Source organism: Colletotrichum aenigma (assembly GCF_013390185.1).
Source record: "Colletotrichum aenigma strain Cg56 chromosome Unknown KSG_Cg56_contig09, whole genome shotgun sequence".
NCBI classification, from domain to species: Eukaryota; Fungi; Ascomycota; class Sordariomycetes; order Glomerellales; family Glomerellaceae; genus Colletotrichum; species Colletotrichum aenigma.
In genome coordinates this window covers 3400679-3424660 of record NW_023500915.1, presented here as the reverse complement: position 1 = coordinate 3424660, position 23982 = coordinate 3400679, and the positions used below count along the sequence as shown (strand labels likewise).

The following is a 23982-nucleotide window of genomic DNA, read 5'->3' as shown; positions in this document are numbered from 1 at the left end:
ATCGCTGCTTCGCTGCAACGGTGGAGGGGCTCTGGTGACACTTCACTGCTATTGCTCCACCGCAGCGTCATCCCTCCACTAAAATCTCCATTCCCGCCTGTCCGCTCTTTCTCCTTCATGCGCTTTCCCTGAGTCTCCTGGCTTGGTCTTCCCTTCCTGCTTCCCTTGCCTCCCCGTCCCATTCCTTCTCTCCCTCTCACTTTTTCTCTGGCTAGTCTTCTCCTCTCTCTCCTCTCTGATGCGTCAAGTTTCGCCGACCATCTACCTTGCCCCTCGACGGACGGGAACAACAAAAAGACCTGACACCATCGCCGTCATGTGTTGCCCCAGACACCCTGTCACCGACATCCAATGACTCGATGGCCGCTCAGCAATGACGAACAACAAAATGCACATATGAGGAGGAGCCGACGATACCCTCAGACCTCGCTCTTTCCCTTTGCTCTCACCTCACTCGCCAAAAGCGACAACCCTCGTCTGCTCGCCCACCGCAATCGCTGCAGCCATTCTCAATTGAGCGACGCTCGTCCATGTCGATCACCAATGGACCCGATAAACCCCATTGGACCCTGCCGACTTGACCAGGGATTCCATCCTGCGCCAACATGTAGTCCGACCCTCTGATATTGCATCCCCGCCGACGCGGCCGTCTTGTCTTTCCGCATTTCCGGACACCAGAAACCTACCAGAGCCTCATCCGCGGGGTCACGATGCTCACCAAAGCGCCTTCTCCACTAGCTGTTGCCCTCATTCTCTTGCTATTCGTCGTGTCCGGGACTTCCCAACGGGACCATGACGATGATCAGGGTCAGGCTGTCCAACCTACGCCACCCGCGGACACGTCTGACGCCCAGCTCTCGTGGCAATCCGCTTTTTGGGCCCTCGTGGCTGTCGCTCTGAACACTGTAACCCAGCCCTCGGGCCGCATCGTCGGGTTTCCATCGTCATGGGGTCCCGCGCTGAAGTGTTCGCCTGTGTTTTGCATCGTCAACGCTATCGAGGCCCTCAACTGCATCCGTGTTCGCCGTGCCTTCGAATGGACCCTCGTTGTCTCGCCGCACAAGTACGATGTCGATGAAAAATCCGCACACAGTGACGTGGTTAACTCACAGCGCAACACGCTGATTCGTGTCGTCGCTTTCGTCCTCGGCCCTGTGCTGCAAGCGACGAAGCTCTATGCCTGCCGAGGCATCTTCTGGACACAAGTCTTGGCCACCATATATCTTGGAAGTTTCTTTTGCGACGAGGTCATGTTGTGTCTCTTGTGGCTGACTGGGTCGACTGCCAGCCGGGAGGGCGTCACGGGACTCGTCGAAGCGATACTCAGCCCTGCGTCACCTCCTACGTCGCCAAAAACCGCAACATTTGACGATGACGTTCAAGAGAGAAGTGAAGCCACGATGCCACAGGGCTTGGCTATAATCCTTTCTTTCTTGTTCCTACTGTGGTTTGCAGGCACTGCTGCGACTGGAATTTGCGTCAAACACCCCAATCTGGCGGCGTGGATCAAAGTCGTGAATGTCCTCTTGGGCGGACCAGCATCCGCTACTACCTTCGGCGTTCTTTCTTACAGGAAGAGCAGTGGAGTCTTGCGAATTCTCAAGGATGGCGCCCTTGGTTTTGCTGTGCCTGTCTGGCTATCTGGTTTCCTCACCAACATCATATGGAATTGCACACCCATGGTGGAGGTTTTGGAAAACGGGGTCGTCGCTTTCCACGCGAATGCTCGCCCCAAGGACTGGACATGGAAAGTCACGGGCGTGTTCTCGACATTCGGGCTTGGCCTATTGGCACGACACTTTCTCGCAAATGTCGATCGCCACGGAATACCCAAACCGGTCAGGGTCACCTTGACATTGTGGGCAGGTGCCCACCTGGCAACCGCGCTGGCAATGTACAGCTTGGCTCACGATCCTAGTCTTACCTTTAAACCATCGTGGACGGACGTCTTGGGCTGAAGGCAGTGAGGCAGGCTTTGACGGGGTTGCATTTGACAACCTGGATGGTTATGGAGTAGGCGAAGCCATCTTACTGCGCAGAGCCCGGGAAATTTGATTGAATCATGAATACTCACTATCCGATGTCGTGCTTCGGCCGATATGAGACCATCTGATCAATATCCCACCATCCCTGACGGCCCCAACGTCTATTGAAGAGGCTCTGCACCAAGACAGGAAAGATGCTAGACTGAAAGAGGATCTCCAGCCTCGGAATAGGGTAGAGCTCATAGTGGGATGATGCGCCCCTCTGCGGGGTAAATGTTCCTCTGTGGGGGAAGCATCAACAGGGGGCCCCGTCTTGTGTCCGATGCTCAGCGCATCGCAAAGTGTACCAAACATCAGCTTTCCATGGAACTCAGCTTTGCACTTAACTTTGCTCACATCTCGTCGCCAACAACCCAGCATTTCTCCATCTTAGTCGATTTCTCATCAGATAACACTCGGAGCATGAGTAATCATCAAAGACCCCAGTCGCGTCAAAGCTTCGGCAACCCCCGGTTTGGTTTGGTCTTCAGACGCATCGCCGGACGCCATCTCATTCCCCCAGCCTCCCTCGAGCCAATCACAACTCTCCCGAAATCAGCACCGTCCGCCAGGCGCCCTCCACACTCCACACAAGCCGAGGCTCACTGCCAACCTTCCAGACATGGCTGTCTGCGGCCGCCCGTCTCCCGACCGACGTCAACCGATGTACCGCCCCCTAAAGGCACATGTCATCTGGTCCGACTCAGGTTGCTGGCACTCCTGACACCTTGTTCTGTGTCTCCAACGATACAACGCACGACTTGGCCTCCCTCTTACACGCCGACGATATCTATCCTCCCTTTGACGACGACGACGGGCACCTACCTAAGCCATTGAAGCTTCAGTCTCCCATTAGTCGAATCTCCCAAACTCCCTGGTGGTACCGAAGAACAAAGAAAGCTCCAATCCCACACACATCACGATGGCCGCAAAGACGTACTCCCGCGACGAGGTCGCAAAGAACAACCACGACGAGTCCCTCTGGTGCATCATCGACGCCAAGGTCTACGACCTGACAGACTTCCTCGACGCCCACCCGGGCGGCGAGTCCGTCCTCCGCCAGGTCGCCGGCCGCGACGCCACCACCGAGTTCTACAACCTCCACCGCCAGGAGGTCCTCACAAAGTACGACAAGACCCTCGTCATCGGCACCGTCGCCGGCGAGAAGCCCTCCGTCGTCGTCCAGCAGCCCGGCGAGCTCTCCGTCGTCCCCTACGGCGAGCCCCTCTGGCTCACGCCGCAGTTCAAGTCCCCCTACTTCTCCCCCTCCCACCGCGCCCTCCAGCGCGCCATCCGCGAGTTCACCGACACCTACGTCACCCCCGAGGCGCTGCAGGCCGAGGAGAGCGGCGACTACATCTCCCAGGAGCTCATCGAGCGCATGTCCAAGGCCGGCGTGCTGCACATGCGCCTGGGCCCCGGGAAGCACCTCCACGGCGTCGAGCTGCTCGGCGGCGTCGTCAAGGGCGAGGAGTTTGACTACTTCCACGACATGATTGTCAGCCAGGAGCTCGCGCGGACAAACTGCCGCGGGTTCCAGGACGGCAACATGGCCGGCATGACCATCGGCCTGACTGTCGTGCTCAACTTTGCCAACTCCGAGGCCCTCAAGAAGAAGGTGTCGGAGGAGGTGTTCAGCGGCAAGAAGAAGCTCTGCTTGGCCATCACGGAGGCCTTTGCCGGCAGTGACGTCGCAGGGCTGAGGACGACGGCGGAGAAGACGCCTGACGGAAAGCACTACGTGAGTACACACACCGTTATCACAGCGTCTAGTTGTCATTGCACGCGTATACTAACAGCTGCTTCGAACAGATTGTCAACGGAACCAAAAAGGCAAGTGATACACGACGGCTGAAGCTATACGAATACTAACCTTCCTATTCCAGTGGATCACCAACGGCGTGTTCTGCGATTACTTCGTCACCGGCGTCAAGACCGACAAGGGCCTCAGCGTCCTCCTCATCGAGCGCGGCGAGGGTGTCAACACTAAGCCCATCAAGACCTCCTACTCCCCCGCCGCCGGCACGACGTACATCACCTTCGACAACGTCAAGGTGCCCGTCGAGAACCTGCTGGGCCAGGAGAACAAGGGCATCCACGTCATCCTGAGCAACTTCAACCACGAGCGCTGGACCATGGCTTGTAAGCGTCGTCTCTACCCCTGACAGAAACCAAAACACCGTAGCTAACACGTTCATCCCCTAGGCGCCACGATCCGCCAATGCAGAACCGTCGTCGAAGAGTCCCTCAAATGGTCCCACCAACGCCTCGTCTTCGGCAAGCGCCTCATCGACCAGCCCGTCATCCGCCAAAAGTCCGTTTCCCCCCTCTCCCTCTTCCCTCACGTTTCCTGAGTCTCAAACAACTAACAAACTCCGGTACACACAGACTCGCAAAGATGATCGCCCTCACCGAGGCAAACCAGTCCTGGCTCGAGACAATCACCTACCAGATGTGCAACATGCCCTACAAGGAACAGGCCAAGCACCTCGGCGGGCCCATCGGCCTGCTCAAGATGTCCGCCACCCGCGCCGCCCACGAGATCGCCGACGAGTCCGTCCAGATCTGGGGCGGCCGCGGCCTCACCCGTACCGGCATGGGCCGCGTCATCGAGATGTTCAACCGCACCTACAAGTTCGACGCCATCCTCGGCGGCGCGGAGGAGGTCCTCGGCGACCTGGGCGTCCGGCAGGCCATGAAGTTCATGCCCAAGTCAAGGTTATAAGGAGGAAGACAAGTTGGAAATGTGTAAGAAGCTTGTAATAAACTCTGCGATGCTAGAAAAGACGAAAGCGCTAAAACCAAACATAAAAACATCAAATCAAGAACATCACCCTTGTGTACATCCTTTAACCATCAACCCTCCCGTTCAGGAAAAATTCCGAAAATATCTCCACGACTCAGGGCCGTCTCCTTTTCGGAGTAAACCCCGTTCGTCCCCCCCTCCTCCGCCAAGCAAACCCCGGGCGCGACCACTACCTTACGCACTGCGACCCCCCGTATGCCAAAGTTCGGATATACATACTTTAGCAAGAATACAACTACAACAGCATTTGCTCAGCGGGGAGCGGGCAGGGGCAGTGACAGGGGCAGGGTTCACTACCTAAACGGGGCATCGTAGGTTTTGGCGTGCTTGTTTCAAACTCCCTCTTTCGGGCGCGGTTGGGTCTCGTTCTTCCTTCGGGTGACAAAAAGGCAGCCGAACCCGTGTTCAACGCTCTTTTGAAAACCCAAAAATACGAAGAAAGAGTTTGCCTCATCAGCAAAGCAGACGGGGAGATGTCCTGCCTTGGGATGACGCGGATGTGTCCGGGTTTCAGGGCATTGGACCACATTTAGGTTTCTGCAAGGACCGTGATGCTGTGTTGTTAGCATCAGCGAGCTCTTTTCCGTTGTTGGATACGGCAGCTCCCGTTGACATGTGCTTACACAGCGACACTGCAACATACAATCGCGAGGCCAGACATCAAGGAATTCACAGCACGCACGTGTAGACAGCCAGCATACGCGTAACATTTCCATTTTCCTGCCCTGAGACGGCCAATGCTGCCATAGGGCCGCAGCTTTTTGAGCACCCCCAAGAGCCGACCACAAAATCTATCATCAAGAGGTCGGAAAACTATTTTCCACCCACGAGCCGTCTCCACCCTACTCTGCTCTCCCCTCATCATCATACCCGTGGAGAGGAGAGGCAAGCTTTGTCTTTAGACTGCAATCGTCATCCAACCGATGTGACCAAGCCCGCACGATGCCGAAGCTTTCGACGTTCATATGCGAAAAGGTGTATCATGGTGCGTAAGAGAAAAAGCCGTGATTTCATATGCCGTTCCGTGTAAAACTTTTCCGCAGGCCGAGTGTCCCAGTGTTTGCCGTGAGCAAGGAAGAAAAAAGAGAAAACGAGAAAAAAGAGAGCCAATTCCAATGTACATAGCAAGCCGCAATGCCAGGTTCGTAAGAGTGAGCCGTATTTCGCCCCGAGGCCGTCTGAATCGTCGTAATAAAACCGCGGTTCTGGCTGCGAGGCAAGCCAATGCGTCGTCACCAATGGTCCGTTGCAATAGCCAGCTCGCGCTTAGTTGGGGCACTGGGACTGAACGTGACCAGGCTGCTGGCACTTGTAGCAGATCTTCTCGCCGCCGGATGACTCCTTGGGGCAGTCGCGAGAGAAGTGTCCGTTCTCGCCGCAGTTGTAGCACTTGGAGCCGTTGGTGCAGTCGCCTTACAAATGTCAGCCAAAGTCCAGTTGCTTTGGGTCAGAGGAGTACTCACGAGACATGTGGCCGTAGCCACCGCAAGAGTAGCAGGTCTTCTGGCTGGCACCGCCGTAGCCGCCGGAGTTGTAGCCGCCGCCGAAGCCGCCGCCGTAGCCGCCACCAGACTTGGGGCAGTTGCGGGCAATGTGGCCGACCTCACCGCACTGGGCTTCGAATTAGCTTCTCCGCTGCGCTGGGAAATCGAACGACGGGCGTCAAACCTTGTAGCACTCGGAGCTGGAGGCACCACCGCCGCCGACATTGCCTCCCTGGGGGCAGTCGCGGCTGATGTGGCCAGCCTGGCCGCAGCGGTAGCAGGACTTGGTGTCCTTGGGGCCCTCGGGGCAGTCACGGCCTGGGGAAATGTTAGCGAACAGTACACAGGGTCAAGAGATTGGCATTTGGACTAACTCATGTGGCCCTCGTCTGGAGCAGAGATTGTCAGTTATCTCATAGGCACAAGGCGAAAACAATCACTTACTGCCGCAGTTGTAGCTACACAAAAAAGTCAGTATCAACCGTTTTGAGCATCATAGCAGGAGAACATACCACTTGGCGGCGCCACGGTTGGGGCACTCGCGGGCCTACATTTGGTCAGCAGCTCGAACGACGGATATCATCACCCTCTTCTCGAGGCATACCTGGTGGCCGGCAGCACCGCCTAAATATCTCTGGTCAGACTCTTCGCTTCATTTCAACAAGTGGGATGTAAAGTAAGGAATGGGATAGGTGTCACCGGCACACCAGCTCGAAGTCAGTAGGACGTCGCAATAGTCTCCAGGCGGGCCTCTTGACGAATCTGTCCATGTAGACCTGGGATATCTGGAACGCGATTTTGCCAGAGGCATCCTCGATTCAAACTGCCAGACTGACTTTGCACGACGGCAGTATCAGGGCCATGAGGCAAGCCAGACTCCCATGCTTCTGCGGCATGAATACCGCAAGCGAGACTATGACGGAGACAAGCAGACAGTCCAATGAAGCAGTCGCGCGCGCAGCGAACACATGCCCCAAAGGAAAGCTGCATAGACTGCCACCAATAGCAGGCTGAAAAGAGAGGCGTTTCAAGCGGTGAGAGTTCGGTGAGCCAATGGCAACGAGACCTCGAGATCAGGATACCAGACGATCCCGAATTGCCAAAAAGCCACCCGCACAGAAAGGCAAATGCGGGAAAACGTAGAAATTGCCGGGTGTGGCGGTTGGCGGGAAGAGCTGAAAAGGAGACCACGAAAAAGTGAAGTCAGGGTAACTCACAGGTGAAGCAGGTGCGGGCAGGAGGAGCGGCGGATCCCTGGAAGTCCATTTTGGGCTTTGGTGGCGGGTGAAGATGTCGAGTAGATGTACTGATTGATCTGTGGGAGCGGTGCGTTAGAATGCAAGTTGCCCGTTGACTGCGAAGCAAGATGTCGTAGAAGGAATTCATGAGCCAAGCTTTGGTGAGAGATTGAGATCTTGCAGACGAAAGGTTTGTTGCGATGGGATGTGGTTGAGGTGGGGGGGAGTGGCAAGTGGCATGTGTGTGCGCGCGATGTGGGGAAAAGTTGGAGATGGATAAGTGTAAATCTGCTTTTTTTCTGGGCTCGGCTTTTTTTTTCCCTTTTGTCGTCCAGGTATGGCAGCAGGGCCAGCGGCGATGATGTCGAATCCAGGGTGACGCCAGCGATGGCCTTTGACGACGCGAATGCGACCAGGAACAGGAGAGAAAACTGTACTCACAGCGTCTGAAGAGCAAACAGAGTCGGAAATCTCTGTTGAGCGAGGGGTTGCGGAAAAGTGTTGCAAGGTTTGTGTTTGCGATGGAGGAGGTTGTGGGAAGAAGGGGGGAGGAAATGGTGGTGGGATTGGTCTTTTCAGTGTTTTTTTCCAAAGTCCACCGCTTTGCTGCGGTGTGGAGCCGGTGCGAAAATGGCCTGTATTCGTAGCGTCCAATCAAAGGGGCAAGAGGCTTTCTGAGGAAGAGCCTGTCGCGGGAAGGTAGGTAAGGTGAGGAGGTACTTTACACACCCGACCTCACTTAGCCTGGTAGCAGCAGGAGCAGGAGCAGCAGTGGCACTTTGTAGTTGCCGTAGGTTATTAGGCAGATGGAGGGTTTGACGTGGGTGGTTACCTTCCTACCTACCACTTACCTTTAGGAGATGAGAGCCCGGTCACGGTGAATTAAAGCGTGAGACCTGGAGCTGGCAAGTAAGGAAAGTACCTTCCTATCTACCTACTGCCTAGCTCTACAAGAACTAAGGCAGGCGGCGGCGGGTGAACGTCTAGCCATTTCCATTCTCTGCTCTGCCATACCATCATATCGCCTGCGTCTCCTCTCCTTGCCTTGTCTTGCCTTGTGCTTGGGTTGGAAAAGACAGAAGAAGCAAGCAGGTCACCATGATTCACATCCGCTGCAGCATGACTTGCCGTGCCCACCTTGCGGTACAAGTACGTGCAGCTTTTGACACCGGCCATCATCACATCAGACACTCCTGCCCACCACCAGCTTCCCCAGCTTGAGATGGCCTGCCTTGCTTGTCCTACCTTGGCTTGGTCCGACCCGATGCTAGGTTGGCCGGTTCACCGCACACAGTTGGCTGGGCCGGGCTGGACTAGACTGATGTGACTGCTACTAATGTACGACTTGGAGCTGAGGGCGGCCCCCGTTACCCGAGATATGCCTCCAAGTCAAAAGCCGGAGCCGATGATGAGACTACACTACCTTGCCTCTGTAGGTACGCGCCGCTACCATCTCACCTCAGGGGGATGGATGGGATGTTCGGGCCCAGGTCTCCAGACCTATCTCACACGGACTGAAGCGTAGGAAAAAGGCAGGAACAGCCCTCGCCTTCGTTGCTTCGGCCCAATAGCCTGCGCTGCGCCGGAAGCAACCTTGGATCTTAGCTAGGGGTCGCGTTCATAAGAACTTAGGCCTTAAGGTAGACAGACGGCGGAAGGGGGGCAATTGACTGGCGACTGCATCGGTACCCAAGTCAGAAGAAGGTTCTCCAGAGTTGAGATGACCTGGGACGAAGCTTGTGCCCGACCTCCCAGACTCGAACCTTCCGATAAGGCGGTTTTGACGTGGACAAGACCACCCCTCGGGAAATGAATGCTGAGCTGGTTTGTGCGACGGGGAAGCAGTAAACTCCAGGGACGAGAACTCAAAGGCAGCTGACTTTTGAAAGCAAAATGTGCAGATGCCTCTGCTCTCTGCTTTTCCATCGCGGGTCCACGGATATGCCTCCTACCGCTATTACGCAGCCAGGCTTGCTCTTGAAATACCGCATGGGTAGGCGCCTAAGCATGATAATGGAAAGAAGAAGAAAAAGAAAAAAAGTACATGACGCGGCACTGTACTCGGTGTTTTCGCTGGTTGCACTTTCCCTTTATTTTTATTTTTATTTTTTTTCTTCTTGTGGCCCCTCAGTTTTTTACCCCCCTCCCGTCCCGAATTTTTGTTCAATTTTTTTTCTTCCATGAAAAAAATTGGCGGGAGAGAGGATTCAGCATGTCGGACGGGCTGGGGTCCCCCTGCGCCAGATACTAATTTAAATCGCCGAGAGGCAGGCAGGTGGCTCCGTGGCAGGCCAAACACTGTGAATTGCGATGCCCCAGCCTCGCTAAACCCTTTTCCATCCCTACGAGGGGCCAGTGAGGGGCCTGCGAGGGGCCCGTCCCTTGCATCCCTCCCTGTCTGAAAGCCCCTCATCACAGGCTGAGAGTCTGCAAGCTCTGATTCTTGTCTCACAAGCCTTCATCAGCCCCTCACTTGCCCTGGTGGGCTGGTGGCCTGGCTGACAGAATGCCGGGCCATACGTATCTTGGATTCTGTCCATATTGTCCATGTGCATTGATTGAGCGGTGTTGAACGAAAACACTTCTCGGAGCACTCACCACAAGCGGTCTCTCAACATGTCGTAGCAGGGTCATGAGACACCGCTTGGTGTAAGTGAAGAAAAGAGGGCCGCCAAACAGAGAGCTGATCTCATCTGCGGTTTGCCCCTCCATCATGCAGGATTCTCATTTTTCTTGTCCATCACTTTTTTGGCTCACACTGTGCGTGTCGGGTTTGTCTGTCTCCATGTCTCATTCACAACCTCAGGTTTCCCATCCAATATACCGCCTTGCCGCGTATTCCAAGTCGAAGTGGTCTCGGCTGTAGGTATGCCCTCTGCACGCGGTCCCGGTCCGATTGCTGGTGGTGGTGGTGCTACTGCATCGGTGGGATGGCACATGCCTCTCTGTGGTCCTGCCTCAACCATACTGGGGAGTTGCAGCGTTGGAGAAGCTCAGCATTCCGAGCCAGATCAAGGACGAAATGATCGAGTGTCCAGGGATGCAAAAAAGTTTCCCGCGTCAGAATTCCTCGTACAGAGACGTCTGCATTATTCAAGCCAAGTCACTGCTGGGCTGGCAGGCACGCAGGCAGGCGACAAACCCCGGATCGCCTCACGGACTCGTTTCTTGATAAAGGTTTGGGCCGAGGCTTGGACGGCCCCTCCAGATCGACACCCTCCCCTCGCCAAAACCCAACCCCCATGTACACACTTTTGACGTCGGCTCCGTAATTTTCAACCTCCTTCCTGCCTGGAACTCAATCTGCGATATCTCACTGGAGGAATTAACGCACAAATCCCAAGAGTTTCATTCCATTGAACTTGGGTTTCGCATCCCTCAGCGAAGCCACGGCCTCAGGCGAGCCCTGCTCGAGGATTGGTTCGTTCCATCGAGATGCACTTTCCGACCCAGCCAGATCTGCCGTGCTCAATCTCGGCCACTCTTCCATTTCAGGTTGGTGGTAAGCTTAGCAGTCGACCACACCGGATGAACCCGGCCATACCCTCAAACGGCCATCTCTCCGTACAGTACAGTATGTACGCTGCGCAGCGCATGCATAAGCATCTGGAAACAAGTCCTGGCCCGGGGGAGGTTGGTCTGTTTCCTTTCAATTGTTTCGTAGCCAGTAAATTGCGGTAATCGTTGGTCGACAGCCATCTTCGATCGAATGTTCCTTGGTCTCGCTTGCCAGGAATTACGCAACGACCATGCAGGGGCAAGGCGCATTGCGCCTCATATCCGCAAAGTAAACAGGCGAAGACATCGTCAACCACTGATTTGCTTCTGCTCAATCTTCCCGTGGATTCATTTTATGCGTGCACGAGTCGTCCCCGATAAAATTGGAGTTGCCGACCTGCCCTGAATGGTTTGCGAGAGCGATGCTGGAGATATCCGATGATATCGCACTCACAGACGAACAAGATGTGTGGTCTGGATTCTCTGATGATGGAGAACATGCCGGGCAAGTGGCCACTTTCTGGCCGCAGGTGCAGCAGCCCAAGGCGCACTAGAACGGCATGTAACCACATACCGCCGCAATCATTGTGCATGAGAGGCCGCAGGCCGCGGGCTTTTGAGAAATGCAAGAAACAACAAGTCAGAGCGACTGCGCGCATTGGCATTGGTTCGCTAGGAATGCAACCCTGACTTCTTCCAGGCGAACATGTTGCAGACACGCATCGCGTCGACTATCTGGTATTGATGGGAAAAACAAGTCCAAATCCCACAACGATGTCATCGCAGAGGTGAAGCTCTTGGATGCCAATCGGCTTGGTCGGGAAAACTTGCCCGCCACGTGTGTGGAATTCTTCTGGAAGCTTGGCTTGGCGACGAATGATGATTGAATGTAGGATCCTTCGAGGAAGGAATCGAAGGAGGGTCCTCCGCGAAGGCGGCACGAATTGCCCGGCTAAAACGAACCGGGAGGCAGAAACAGACCCTTGTCTAGCCTCTGGCGGGCATTCCTCCCAAATAGGATCTGTCCACATCTCGTGAGGATGTTCGGGGCCGTCGCCGTGTTTGATTGTCCGAACTGCCGCACCTGACGCAGCAGTGATCTAGTCATTGACGAGCTGATTGCTGAACGAAGCAGTTCCAGAATCGAGGCCATCACAGTTTCGTCTCTCTTGGTGCCAGGGGCCGACTGTGCCAGCTACCGAGAGAGCGCATTTACTTTCATAGCATGCGATACTGGTCAGGCGTGCCTGGCCTTACTAGCAATGTCGTACCATGACGATCATTCACCGGGGGGATTCAACGTTGACCAGCTGCCGGGCCGGAAGACCGTGGCCCGTGGGGAAAGGTGTTCCCGTCGGGGGGCTTGGCCCACCAAGGAGCTTGTCCTCGATGTCGGCCCTGGCGCCGACCTTCGCGTTATCTTTCGGAGTGGCCGCCTTCTGTAGGCCCACTGGAGGTGACGAGCAAGGCCAACCGTACCAATTGATGTCGCAGGCCTGCTCAATCAATAAACACGCCCCGCCCAGCTCTCCTCACTGCGGAAGTGGCTCCGATGCTGTCAGAGGCATGTGAGAGGCGACGGGGACGTCGTGTACAGATTCTTGGAAACGGATCTTGTGAAGAGCCACCGTTGTAATCGAGAGCTGGCGTGCAGAGAATGACGATGTTTCTCAGTGGCAGAATACTTGGTACTGAGGCTGCTGCAGTTTCCTGAAAGCCCTAGGTGCTCTTTCTTGTCCAGAATCCCTGGATCATGACTAAGCACGTGACTGGGCGCCACCTTGACGCGCCTTCCCTGCACATCGCGTGAACGAGACGCGAAGCCCCATTGAGCATCATCAGCCCCCCCAGCCGTCAATACAACAACCTGTATGCTTAAACGACGGAGGTCATCTGGAAATTATGGATAGCTTCTCACCGGAGAGTCGAGCTGCGGTGCAAGAGGCATTCAATGCATTGCGCGGGTCGATTGGCAAGGCACTTGACACTGGTATGTCAACAATCCTGACGTAATGGCTGGCAACGACCGCTGACCACGCACGGCAGAGCTTGAAAAGAGGAAACACAAAGACTTGGAGCGGAACGAGTCGTTGCGGGAAGAGCTGGAAATTTTGAGGTCTCGCGCTGAATACATCGATCGGGTGGAACAGGAAAACTCGTCGCTCAGAAACAAATTGCTGCGATTCCACCATCAGAACCGCGACACCGAATCGCCAAGAGACACACCTCGCCCCAGCGTTTCTGTACAGGACAAAGCTATAAACACAGATCCTACACCAGTTAAATCATCCGATAAGGAAAATGACGTGGAGCGGGTTCTACACGAGAGCCACAAAGTCCTCAGGAGGTACAACGCTTTAAACAAGAACTTCAAGCTGTTGAAGGCAGAGTACCAAAAGCAGAAGGACCTGATCAAGCAATGGGGCGAGTACGCAACATCCTTGGAGGCGAAGATCAAAAGAATCGAGGACAGGCATGGACAGTCAATCGACCCTACACCTGCATTTGAATCCGCATCGGAGCCTAGCAGGCCTCGTGCGGCTGCAACCCCAAGCTTCACCGCAGATACTGGTGCTGAACCTGATCAAGCAAATGGAGTCGCGGAACCTCAGCTAGCTGCACAGCCTGATCCTCCAGCACATCTACCTCGAGACGAAGGAAATCTGCCCTCAGGACACACGAGCGATAGAGACACGACAGAGAGCGGTAAAGACGCCGATGAGCAGACTCTTCCTCCCTTGAGGCAAAACGTCAATGTCACGACAGAGGTTCTCGTCAAGTCCGAGCCCTCTTCCGATGGCCCTATTTTTGTCTCGGAGCGCTCAGTTGGGAAGAGAAAGCGTGCGGACGACCAGGTCACTGATCAAACCACGCGGACCAGAATCAAAATCGAAAGTTCCGGGCTTTCTAACAGCTTGCCTTCCACCCAGATCCAGGAAAGTATGGATTTGGACGAACTTGGACCAAGGGTCACAACGCCGAGGAGGAAGAGATATGCGGATCTCGAACGAGATAAGAGCTTCAACTCGGTCACCGTCAGGCCGGATAACGTCAGCACGCCGGCTGCAAAACCTCTTCAGAACTCTGCGGTCTTAACGCCAGTCAACCCTAATGTGATGCCCGTGCATCCGCAAGAGAAGAAGGCTGTCGAGAATCCCACCAGGAAAGGACTCGCTCAAGGCATAAGAAGCCTTGCCGAGGACGGCCTTACTTACAAGAAGACTGGTCGCGAAGAACCAGTAGGTGGGGATTTTCGCACACCACAGCCCGCCGGTCGTTTGAGTACCCTCTTAAATACGGCGCCATCAGGAGAGACGCCAACCATAACGCGGTCGGCGCCTCGACTTCGTGGCAATGATCCAGAGGATGACGATGGCCTTCGTTTTCCTGGCCGGAGGCAGTTGCCTTTCAACAAAGAGCGACGAGACAAGCCAAAAGGAAGCGCTTTCAGTCGGAAGAGCACCGAAGACGCCGCAGAACCAAGTCCAACGCGTGGTTCGTCTAAGAACCGAGCCACAGTTGAGACTCCGCTGACGTCGTCGAAGACAGGTCTTCGGTCCAAACCCGTAGCTGCTCTGCGCATGGGCGACTTCAAAGTCAATCCAAAATTCAACGGCGGCGCTGATTACGCATACTCGGAGGTGGTCAGGGGCAATGACAGGTCTTGCTTGCCAGGCTGCACCGACATGAATTGCTGCGGGCCGCACTTTCGGGCAATGGCTCTCGCCCAGAAGAACAGCGCCGATCGCACCGTAGCATCAGACAACAAACTGTTCGAAGACTTTCTGGGAGATAGGATCAGTACCGTCTGGGGAATGTCGAAGCCGGAGAAGGAAAATCTCTGGGTGGAAGCCAAGACATGGCAGCTAGCCAATGAGTTGGGCAAGCATCGTCATCGGTATGCTCGGCGGGCGTCTCCTGAAGGATTTTGGAACGTGGACTTTCCCAACACTCAGGAGGTACAGGCCGAGAAGGCAGAATTTGAAAAGCGAGAAAAGCAAATGATTCAAGAAAGATATCGGGAAGCGATGAGAGGAGGTGGACGGTGGGTTTTCAGGGATGAATGAGACCCCAGCGCTGTTTTATCATTGTCGCCTCCGGTGTTTGGATTATTGATAGACCTACCGCGATACAGCAAGTATAGGATAGACAGTAACGTCAAGACGAATCAACAAAAAATCGTAAAACGGTCAGTAGTGTCACCAGGCCACCTTCACATAGATACGGACTAGCTTGACCAAGCTCATCTCTAAGCTCCCCCTCTGGACCCTACCTTAGCTCCCAGCTCACCGGCTGAACCCTCCAAAGTGGGGCCGGTTTCGGGCAAATTACGGAAGATGAGGCTTGAGGTCAAGGTGCGGGGATCATTCTGTGATCAGTGCACGAGGCTTTCGGCTCAGGCAATAATCGCATTGCGCTAACAAAGCCCGGAGCCCGCAGGCCGCTAGCTCCAGGTCAACCTTCCTCTCCTGCGCGCGGCGTAATTTTTTGTCATCACCAAACTGGAAGCGACTGCGTAGCTGCATTGAAGCTGCGCTGCTCAGGTCGTTGCTGATTCACTGCGACCGCCTTCCTGCGCGGCTTCCTCCTCCGCAGCGCATTCCGTGCTTGCTCAAGCGACATCTCGGTCCTGATCCACTTTTGAGTCAGGGCACCTGTGTACTTTTCCGGCTTCGAGAACGTCAAACCGAAAAGAGGAGGCGACACACGACACTCCAGAGTTTGCCGGTTCTCTCCCACCGTCATCGCGCACCCGACGTGAAGAAACCGCGCCTTCCATCGAAGCACAACGAACGTCGAACTCCGCCGAAGCTGTCGACGCCTCTACTGCGACCGCGCCGACAACCGCTTCCAAGAAAGCCGCAGATCCAACGGGCAGTGATAGTTCCAGCCGTGGACGATCACTGCAAACACACGACTCCCAAGCCGGCAGGATGAACAATCGTCATCTGCCGGCTGGGCAAGCCATGCCGGGGGGTGGTGGGCCGGGAGCTGGCGGCGGTATCGACATGGGCGGCGGGCCTGGAGGGGGCAGAGGACGGAGGATGCAACAACAGCCATCGTATGCGCAATACCAGCAGTATCAGCACATGCCGATGCATCATACCAACTACATGAACCCTTACGCCGCCGCACCATACTACCACCAGCTGCCGTACCAGTACCAGAATGGCGGCATGCCTTCTGGCTATATGCATTACCAACAACCGCAGCAATATGTCCAGTCACCACGGGCAATGCCGCAGCAGTATGTCCCCATGGCCGGCGTCAGCGTTCCCCAGCCGTACTCTCAACCGTCTCAGCCGTCACCTGCTCTTTCGAATCCCTACCAGCCGCCTCCCATTTCTGCTGCCATGCCTGTTCAATCGCCTCCGCCCCCTCAGCCTCACTCTATTCACCAGACTCCAGAGCCTCCAGTGTTGACACCAGTTGCTGAGCCTTTCCAACCCGCGGCCGAACCATTCAAGCCTATTGCTGAGCCCTTCAAGCCCGTGGCCGAGCCCTTCAAGCCAGTGGCTGAGTCCTTTCAACCCGCGGCGCCTGCTCCCCAGACTCCTCTGACTCCTCAGACCCCCCAGAGCCCGGAGCTTCCCAAACCGGCCGAACATTTCCGTGCACCTGTAAGTATTCTCGGAGCAATCGCCTTGTACGTCTTTGCTGACGAGCCATAGTTGCCCTGGACGCCTTCCTCTCAAGGACCCTTCCCCAAGAGAGCTCCGAAATCAAGACGACGAAGAAGGTTGATGAGCTCAAGCGCGAAAAACGTCACGCTTCAGCCCATGGCACAGAGCAGCGTGGATCAAGCGGAACTGAATCAAGCTACGAAGGAAGATGCCACGGACGCGGCCACCGATGTTGATGTCACGAGTTCGACACCTAAGAAGGCGCCCCTTGATAACTCCACGGACGCCGAGACCGAAAGTATTACCCTAAGGGCAGAGTCAGCGGCATATGAAGCTCCTAAGGAGAGCGACAGGTCCGCAACCGCAGTCTCAATCGACGGCAGCCCCAAGACCATCTCAAAGGAGAACGCGAGGCCCACGACCAGCAGCTCCAACACCTCCCGGCCTGCTGTCCCAGTTGTTCCTGTCGTGCCAGTCATTCCAAAGAATAGCCCTAAGGAGGCGAAGCTCGCGAGCACTGCCAAGCCGGAGGAGGCTAAGTCTGCTGCCCAGGAGAAGCCTGCGGAGGAGTCGGCAGCGGTAGTGGCCGCTGACTCCGAGCAACGGGCTGAAGCCCAACCCGCGGCACCTGCCAAGGCGGCCCCTAAGACTTGGAGCGGTCTTTTCTCTGCTGCTGCGGCAGCTGCCCCTAAAGCACAACCCAATGCCAACGGTCCAACCACCTCAGCACCGGCTAATGGAGCGAGCACCAACGGAGGTGAAACCGTCAACGGTGCCGCGTCCACCTTTTCGGCTGGAAGTGCAAACTCACTGGCTGCTGCTATCCAGGACTTCCGCGTGGGCAGTCTTTCCAAGGTCCAGTTCATCGAGCCGAGAGGCCTGATCAACACTGGAAATATGTGCTACATGAATTCAGTGGGTACTTACATCGTCGACATGGTCTCGTTGCTGACAGTCATAGGTTTTGCAAGTTCTTCTTTTCTGCGTACCATTCTATGACTTCCTCGATCAAGTCAGCAAAAGGGCTGTTCACAAATTCAAAAGTGACACGCCCGTAATCGACGCCATGTGAGTCTTGGTCTTAATCGCTTGTCAAACTTTGTTAGCTGACATGCTGCCAGGATCATGTTTATGAGGGAGTTCCGCGTCATCGATTCGACAGATTCTGTCGAAAAGCTTCGCAAGAAGCTCAAAAATGAGCAGTTGGAGCAATACGGCGACTCGTTCATTCCGGAGTTCGTTTACAAGGCCATTCAACCCCTTCCAGCTTTTGCCAGCATGAGAGTATGTGTTAGCCCTACAGCCTGTTGCCTCTTCACGTCTAATTCTCGAGCAGCGAGGACATCAGCAGGATGCCCAGGAATTCCTCGGTCTGATTTTGAACGCAATCGACGAGGAGTGTGCGCAGGTGATGTCGAGCGGAACAGCGAACAGTGCCCCTGAAGTACGTCCTACGTCTTCAGCAGCGAGCGTCGCTGAGTCTCAAGATGGCGTGGACGGTTGGTTCGAGGTCGGTTCTAGACAGCGGGCCGTTGAGACGCGCTCTTCCGGAGGCAGCCAGACCACGCCTATCACTCGGCTGTTCAGCGGACAGTATCGATCAGAGCTCCGTCGTCCTGGCGTCAAGGATTCGGTAACCACGGAGCCGTTCCAGTCTTTGCAGCTGGACATTGGCGCGCCGTACATCAACAACGTTGTGGATGCAATCAAGGGCTTGACACTCCCTGAAAGGCTCCAAGGCGACGCCGCGCCCATGACAAAGCAAACCTTGATCGAGACCCTACCACCAATTCTCATTCTCCACCTCAAGCGCTTCAAGTTCGACACGGAGGGAACTACCAAGATCGGCAAGAAGGTCGGCTACCCGCTCGACTTGCAGCTTCCCACAGAAGTTCTGTCGAAGAGACGCCGCAATGCGCTCGTCGCCGAGGGAGCGGGCATGCCGAAGTACAGACTTACTGGTGTTGTCTACCACCATGGCAAGCAGGCCAACGGTGGTCACTACACGGTCGATGTCAGACGGCAAGACGAAAATGAATGGATTCGACTAGACGATACTGTCATCCGTCGCGTCCGTAGCGAGGACGTAGCTGAAGCTGGTGCGGAGGAAGAGGCCAAGGATAGCTCTCGTCCAGGAGCGTCTTCACGGGATGCATCCACGAACCGATTCGGTGCCATGGCAGACGAAGATGAGGGCGATGGTTGGAAGGAGGTTACCGCCTCCGCGAAGGGCGGAGATAAGGGCGACAAGAAGTGGAGCGCTGTCGCGAATGGCAACGGCTCGATCGTGCCCAAGGGGAAGCCGGCCAAGGACAACATCAAGGACAACAAGGTTGCCTACCTCTTGTTCTACCAACGCGTTTGAAAAAGCTACAGAAAAGCGCGGACCTGAAATCTAAGCAGAAGCTATCACGGCATTGAGGTAGAAGGGTGGCGCGTAGGGATGGGTTTGAAAAACGAGGCGGCGCTTCAACACAACAGACAACACAGGCGCAAGAGATTGCAAGTCTTATGGACACAGCGAAAGAGAGATAATGGGGGAGGCCGCCTCAACAACAGTACCGCGATATTCTCGATCTAATTTGACTACATCCTGCGGTCTGGTTGACAGAGCTCACCATCCCTCGGAGACTTAGGAGAAGAAGTAAAAAAAGTCGAAGAGTTATCTAACTGCTTGTGGGGAGGTTTTTTATGAACTATCGGCGGTTATGGCGGAAGGTTCAGTAGTCTCAAGGGGCCTTCATGGTGGCCATCGGCGCGGGGTTGAAACGGGGAGTGATGGGGAGGAATCAATGATAGGACATGGACCAAAAAACGTCCCTGTAAGAATCCAAAAAAGCGTTGATGAAATGCTTCCTTGCCTGTACTGTGATATGTGTGATCTCACCAGTTAACTGGGGATGCTCGCATAGAAGGCGCCATGCGCAACTCATGTCTGAGAAAGTGGGGTTGCGGATGAGGTGAGAGGCGGGCACGCAAACCTCTCACAATCACGCATCTCAACTCCCACCGGCATTCACCACTCGACGCCATTTCCTACCGCTCCCCCTCGTCAAAGGTTACATCTGCCCTTTTCTCCTCTGGCACACCGTAAACCAACGCGAAAATGCCCGCCCCGTCCACTCTTCCAAAGTACCTCTACAAAATCGTCCCCGAGGCGCCGCCGTCCCCGCTCCCGGAGGAGTACCCCCTCTCCGACCTCGACCGCAACGACGGCTTCATCCATCTGAGCACCGCCGAACAGGTACTATCTCTTCCCCTTGCCCATTCCAACCCACATTCTGGCATCTTACACATAGAGGGCGATGATAAGCAAAGAGTTGAACACTGACACGAAAAAAGGTCCTCGGAACAGCGGACCGCTTCTTCTCGTCGGCCACGACGCTCTACCTGCTCAAGCTGCCCTACGCGTCCCTAGAGAAGGGTATCCAGTGGTACGATCTGCCGTCGGGCGGCGGGTGCTTCCCGCACCTCTACGGGCGCAACTTTGGCGCGGCGGATGTGGAGGAGGCGCGGGGGTTCACGAGGGCGGAGGGGCAGGTTTGGAGCGAGGTTTTGAAGGGGGATGCGTGGCTTGCGTAAAGTCTTTTGGAGGGATTTTGGAAGGTATAAATAGAGAGATTTACTCTCTAGAGGGTTTTGATTGATTATCGCACATGTTCCAGAAAGAGTGGACTTTGACCCGTTTGTGTGATGACATCTAGGGTTGTCTACAAATCGCCATGTATCAAATGTCGACGATCTCTTTTCTAATAGTATTCAATCTACATGTGGGACACTGCCTTCGAGTTATCCCAATAAAATAGTCAAAGAAAGTCAGGTACCGAAGATGTTCATGGACGAAACTGTTCGTAAGCAGCTTCAACCTGGGACTTGCCTCTGTATCTCAACTTTGAGGGATAAGGGTCTCAGGGCGCTCTGTAGGATACCTATGGACCACGAAGATTACTTTGGAGATATTCTGCCTTGTTGTGGGCATTCCCAGTACGGTGAAGAAGTTCTTCTTATGTACGAGTCGGGTACTTTCTTCATAGTCATTCTCTGCAAGTTAGCATCGCAAACATGCAGAAGCCTAGAATGTTTATAGGCACGGACGCCGACTTAACACATCTAGTTTGGTCTCTGTCGTCCGCGGTCGTCGTTCAGTTCACTGATTGCGATGGGATAAGCAGGAGACGGATCTAAACACCATCCGTGAGCTTGAACCTATGGGAAGGCGGCCTGCACTGTGGATAGCTAACAAAATCATCGAAAGGTTCGTTTCCGCGCAGAACATGGGGTGTTTTTTGACCACACACACACACATTTGTGGGTGGTTTTGAATCTCACATCATAAACTCTTGAGTGAGATATATACGTATTGCGCCTGAAAACCATCGACTGGGGTAGGGTGAGCTCAAACGAAGGGTCAATTGCGGTTTCCAAACACCGAAAGAGAAAGTGGCATGAAGCCAAGTTTGGAAGCACGAACTGAGGCTCTTTGCTAAAGGTTGCCTGCGAGTAGATTCAAGGCGGCTACAGGTTCGTCTCCCGAAGGATACCGTGCACAGCAAGGACATCCACAATACAGCTTCTTGGACATGCCATCAGTGACCCGGAAGAAGCTGTTCTATATATCACGATATCCAGTATATTCACTTCAGTTGGCATCATCGCCTCACATGACACATACCAACGGATGATATATATAATAGCAAACTTCTAAGATAACGAAAAGCTTCCAAACCTAAATTGATGCTGATTTGTTCTTCGAACGCAGCTTCTTTGGTAGCATTGCGTGACTCCATGTATTGAAGAGCTTCTCGTGACAGTCACGGGCAGAGCTCCACGCCGTAGTTGTGCCACCAGGCAGCGCACATTGGAGTCCCTATCCATCACCTTCCATCGTCTTTAGCTTATAACATTGTGTTGTATCTACAAATATATAGCTAAAGATTGGTATGAGATTACTTGTGTTGGTTCGACAGTTATTTGAAAGAACAGTAATGATTCAGCTGATTGGAAATATAGTGGTCTGCGTTGTTGCTGTTTTCAAGTATGACCACAAGCATCTAGGTGTCACGTCCTTGAGTAATGCGCCTTTACCGGTTTATTTGCGAGCCGAACAGTTTGAATCTACGACCCTCGAAATTGCCCAGTTGTGTGCTAGCAGTTTACATCATATTACTCTACAAATGTATATATACATCGAGAAAGCCCCTGTACTCTTACTTTCTATCGAACAAGCCAAATTGGCTTGAAGCCAGCGAGACTTGCTGATAGCAATACATAATCTAGCACAAAGAGTGCCATCTTGCTTCTTCCACCGGTTCTTTTACACATTAAACCTTGCTCTATATGTCCTGGTCCGCAGCTCTTGCGTTTTATTCTTGCCGCAAAGAGGGACAGTGTAAGACGTCTCCTTATGGGGCGGAGCTACAACGAATATCTTCCCATACGTCCACAGGAACTGGTGGGTTGAGGGGGTCCGCCACCGACACTCTGTACCAGCAAGCACCATGGCCATTCGTCGGTGAGTTGCTCCTAGAGGGGCTCCCTGACAATAATCGTCCCGCCACGAGATCATTTATAGTCAAGGGGGATGGTGCAGGACAACGCCCTTCTCCTCGTTTTTCACATATTATAAGTAGCAGATGTCATACAATATCCTTCATCCACAATCGTTGCAAGTGAAGAGTAGCGATCCAAATATCGAGGTGGTTGGCTCTCGACTGCAACTCCAGTTCAGAAACGACAGCTTACTTTGGGCCGCGCTCTTTTCCGCACATCATCCTTTCTGTCGCCTCGGTCTCACTCAGAACGTCTCTTTCTCATCATCCCCCATGATCCTCGTCTTTGAAGTATTCAACCACGATGAGTAATTATCGTGAATGACTTGTCTGTAGGCTCGAGAGGTCTCTGTAGTAATTTTCATGTTGCACTATCATCAAGGGGGAGACATACCACTAGATAGATCACTCGATAGCGAGTGGGTTCGTCATTCCCTGTTTATTTCCAGCCCGGATCAGATCATTGCTTCTCGTGCGTGCCTTTTTAAAGAAAAGGCTCTTGAATATTCATGCCTCTGGCACTATACGTGCCAGTTAGGATTCGCATATATGCGAACGCCATCCTCACCTATTTAAAACTCGTGTTTTCGTGTGGACCGAAGCCAGCAATGCTGGTTTCGTTGTTTTCCCGCTTCTTCAACTGCCTCAACCAAGGGAGTGCCAGGTCCTCCTCAAATTCCATAATTTCATGTCAATCGACAGACGTAACCCCCGAGCCTTCCCCCTCTCCCTCATCGCCAGCCGTGTATTTACTTTGATACAAGAGAAGGCGTGTCTAGGTCTTTTAGACTTCGTCATCGATTTCCTGAATGAACTACGTACGTTCTCGACAAGCAACACCGCCAGCAATACTTCGAGATCATCACATAGATGTTGGCTATGACAATATGAGAACCGCAATGCATTGTGTGTTGTTTTTAGAACGGTACCTACACTTCTCCAATGTATTTAAACAAGTACATCAAGTCCACAACCATCGGTACACCCGCCGGCAGCTTGTTTCCCGCTTCAAGTCGACACTCAGGACGAGTCTTACCTCTACAGATCATTCATCAACCTGCTCTGTTATTGCTGCTTGATACCTCTCAACCAAGCCTCCATAGTGTTGAAAGACCTCGGCTCTGCACCGCCAATTTCACGGTCTTGAAGATGTCTGTCGGAAAAAAACTCCCGAGCAGCATATCCATCTCTTCGCCCCACGCCATCTGTCAAAAACTGGTATGTACCTTCACAGAGTCTGCAGAAACCCAAAACTCCCTCGTTCTCTGTCGCCGTCTCTGCCCATATATTCAGAAGCCCGAATACACAATCGCATCTTTTGCCACAAAATAAACAAGATAGAATGCTAGCCTACGCAATAAAGTCTATAGGTCAACACCTCTCGTAAATACGTGGCAACTCTGAACGCATATCAAAGAGGGCAGAGTTGATTTGACAGAAGGAAAATCAAAAACCGAAATATCACGTCTATATATACACACCTTGACATTTCCAAATTTGCGAGAGGGGAAGTTGTGGTACTCTGGTCAGCGGACTAACCCTCTACGTGATGTATCTAGGTACGCCTCCACGAGCAAGATCGTTTGTAGTTCTGAGTGGGCTCTCACCACTCCATCGGCCACACGCAACGACGGACATAACTAGATAGAGACCCAGTCAATAAACGACAACTACGCATGCTTCACTGCCACTTCCCGCCAAATTGATCAAGAAACGCGTTGGAGACAAAACAAAATGTATCAATTACGCCTCTTTGAAC

The 23982-nt window shown here is 54.0% G+C and overlaps 6 protein-coding genes across 6 annotated transcripts; 5 read left to right on the top strand and 1 right to left on the bottom strand.

The window, feature by feature from the left end:
• Window positions 1-710: 710 nt before the first annotated feature.
• Window positions 711-1958, top strand: CGCA056_v013593 (uncharacterized protein; the record flags this gene model as incomplete). The annotated part of the gene is made up of 1 exon (XM_037328837.1): window positions 711-1958. The coding sequence occupies one exon, from the start codon at window positions 711-713 to the stop codon at window positions 1956-1958; it is 1248 nt and encodes a 415-aa protein (XP_037172852.1).
• Window positions 1959-2946: 988 nt separating this feature from the next.
• apdG-1 (Acyl-CoA dehydrogenase apdG) lies at window positions 2947-4749 on the top strand (the record flags this gene model as incomplete). The annotated part of the gene is made up of 4 exons (XM_037328836.1): window positions 2947-3765; window positions 3911-4166; window positions 4230-4338; window positions 4413-4749. 4 exons carry the CDS (start codon window positions 2947-2949, stop codon window positions 4747-4749), a joined length of 1521 nt encoding a protein of 506 aa, XP_037172853.1.
• A 1347-nt stretch (window positions 4750-6096) lies between these two features.
• On the bottom strand, window positions 6097-7580 carry HEXBP-0 (DNA-binding protein HEXBP; the record flags this gene model as incomplete). The annotated part of the gene is made up of 8 exons (XM_037328835.1): window positions 6097-6242; window positions 6294-6441; window positions 6499-6632; window positions 6689-6703; window positions 6759-6772; window positions 6827-6861; window positions 6919-6938; window positions 7532-7580. 8 exons carry the CDS (start codon window positions 7578-7580, stop codon window positions 6097-6099), a joined length of 561 nt encoding a protein of 186 aa, XP_037172850.1.
• A 5372-nt stretch (window positions 7581-12952) lies between these two features.
• On the top strand, window positions 12953-15117 carry CGCA056_v013590 (uncharacterized protein; the record flags this gene model as incomplete). Its single annotated transcript, XM_037328834.1, has 2 exons — window positions 12953-13040; window positions 13097-15117. The coding sequence occupies 2 exons, from the start codon at window positions 12953-12955 to the stop codon at window positions 15115-15117; spliced, it is 2109 nt and encodes a 702-aa protein (XP_037172851.1).
• A 900-nt stretch (window positions 15118-16017) lies between these two features.
• On the top strand, window positions 16018-19039 carry ubp3 (putative ubiquitin carboxyl-terminal hydrolase 3; the record flags this gene model as incomplete). The annotated part of the gene is made up of 5 exons (XM_037328833.1): window positions 16018-16671; window positions 16723-17589; window positions 17636-17742; window positions 17796-17958; window positions 18011-19039. 5 exons carry the CDS (start codon window positions 16018-16020, stop codon window positions 19037-19039), a joined length of 2820 nt encoding a protein of 939 aa, XP_037173413.1.
• A 741-nt stretch (window positions 19040-19780) lies between these two features.
• On the top strand, window positions 19781-20256 carry CGCA056_v013588 (uncharacterized protein; the record flags this gene model as incomplete). Its single annotated transcript, XM_037328832.1, has 2 exons — window positions 19781-19918; window positions 20017-20256. The coding sequence occupies 2 exons, from the start codon at window positions 19781-19783 to the stop codon at window positions 20254-20256; spliced, it is 378 nt and encodes a 125-aa protein (XP_037173412.1).
• Window positions 20257-23982: the final 3726 nt, after the last annotated feature.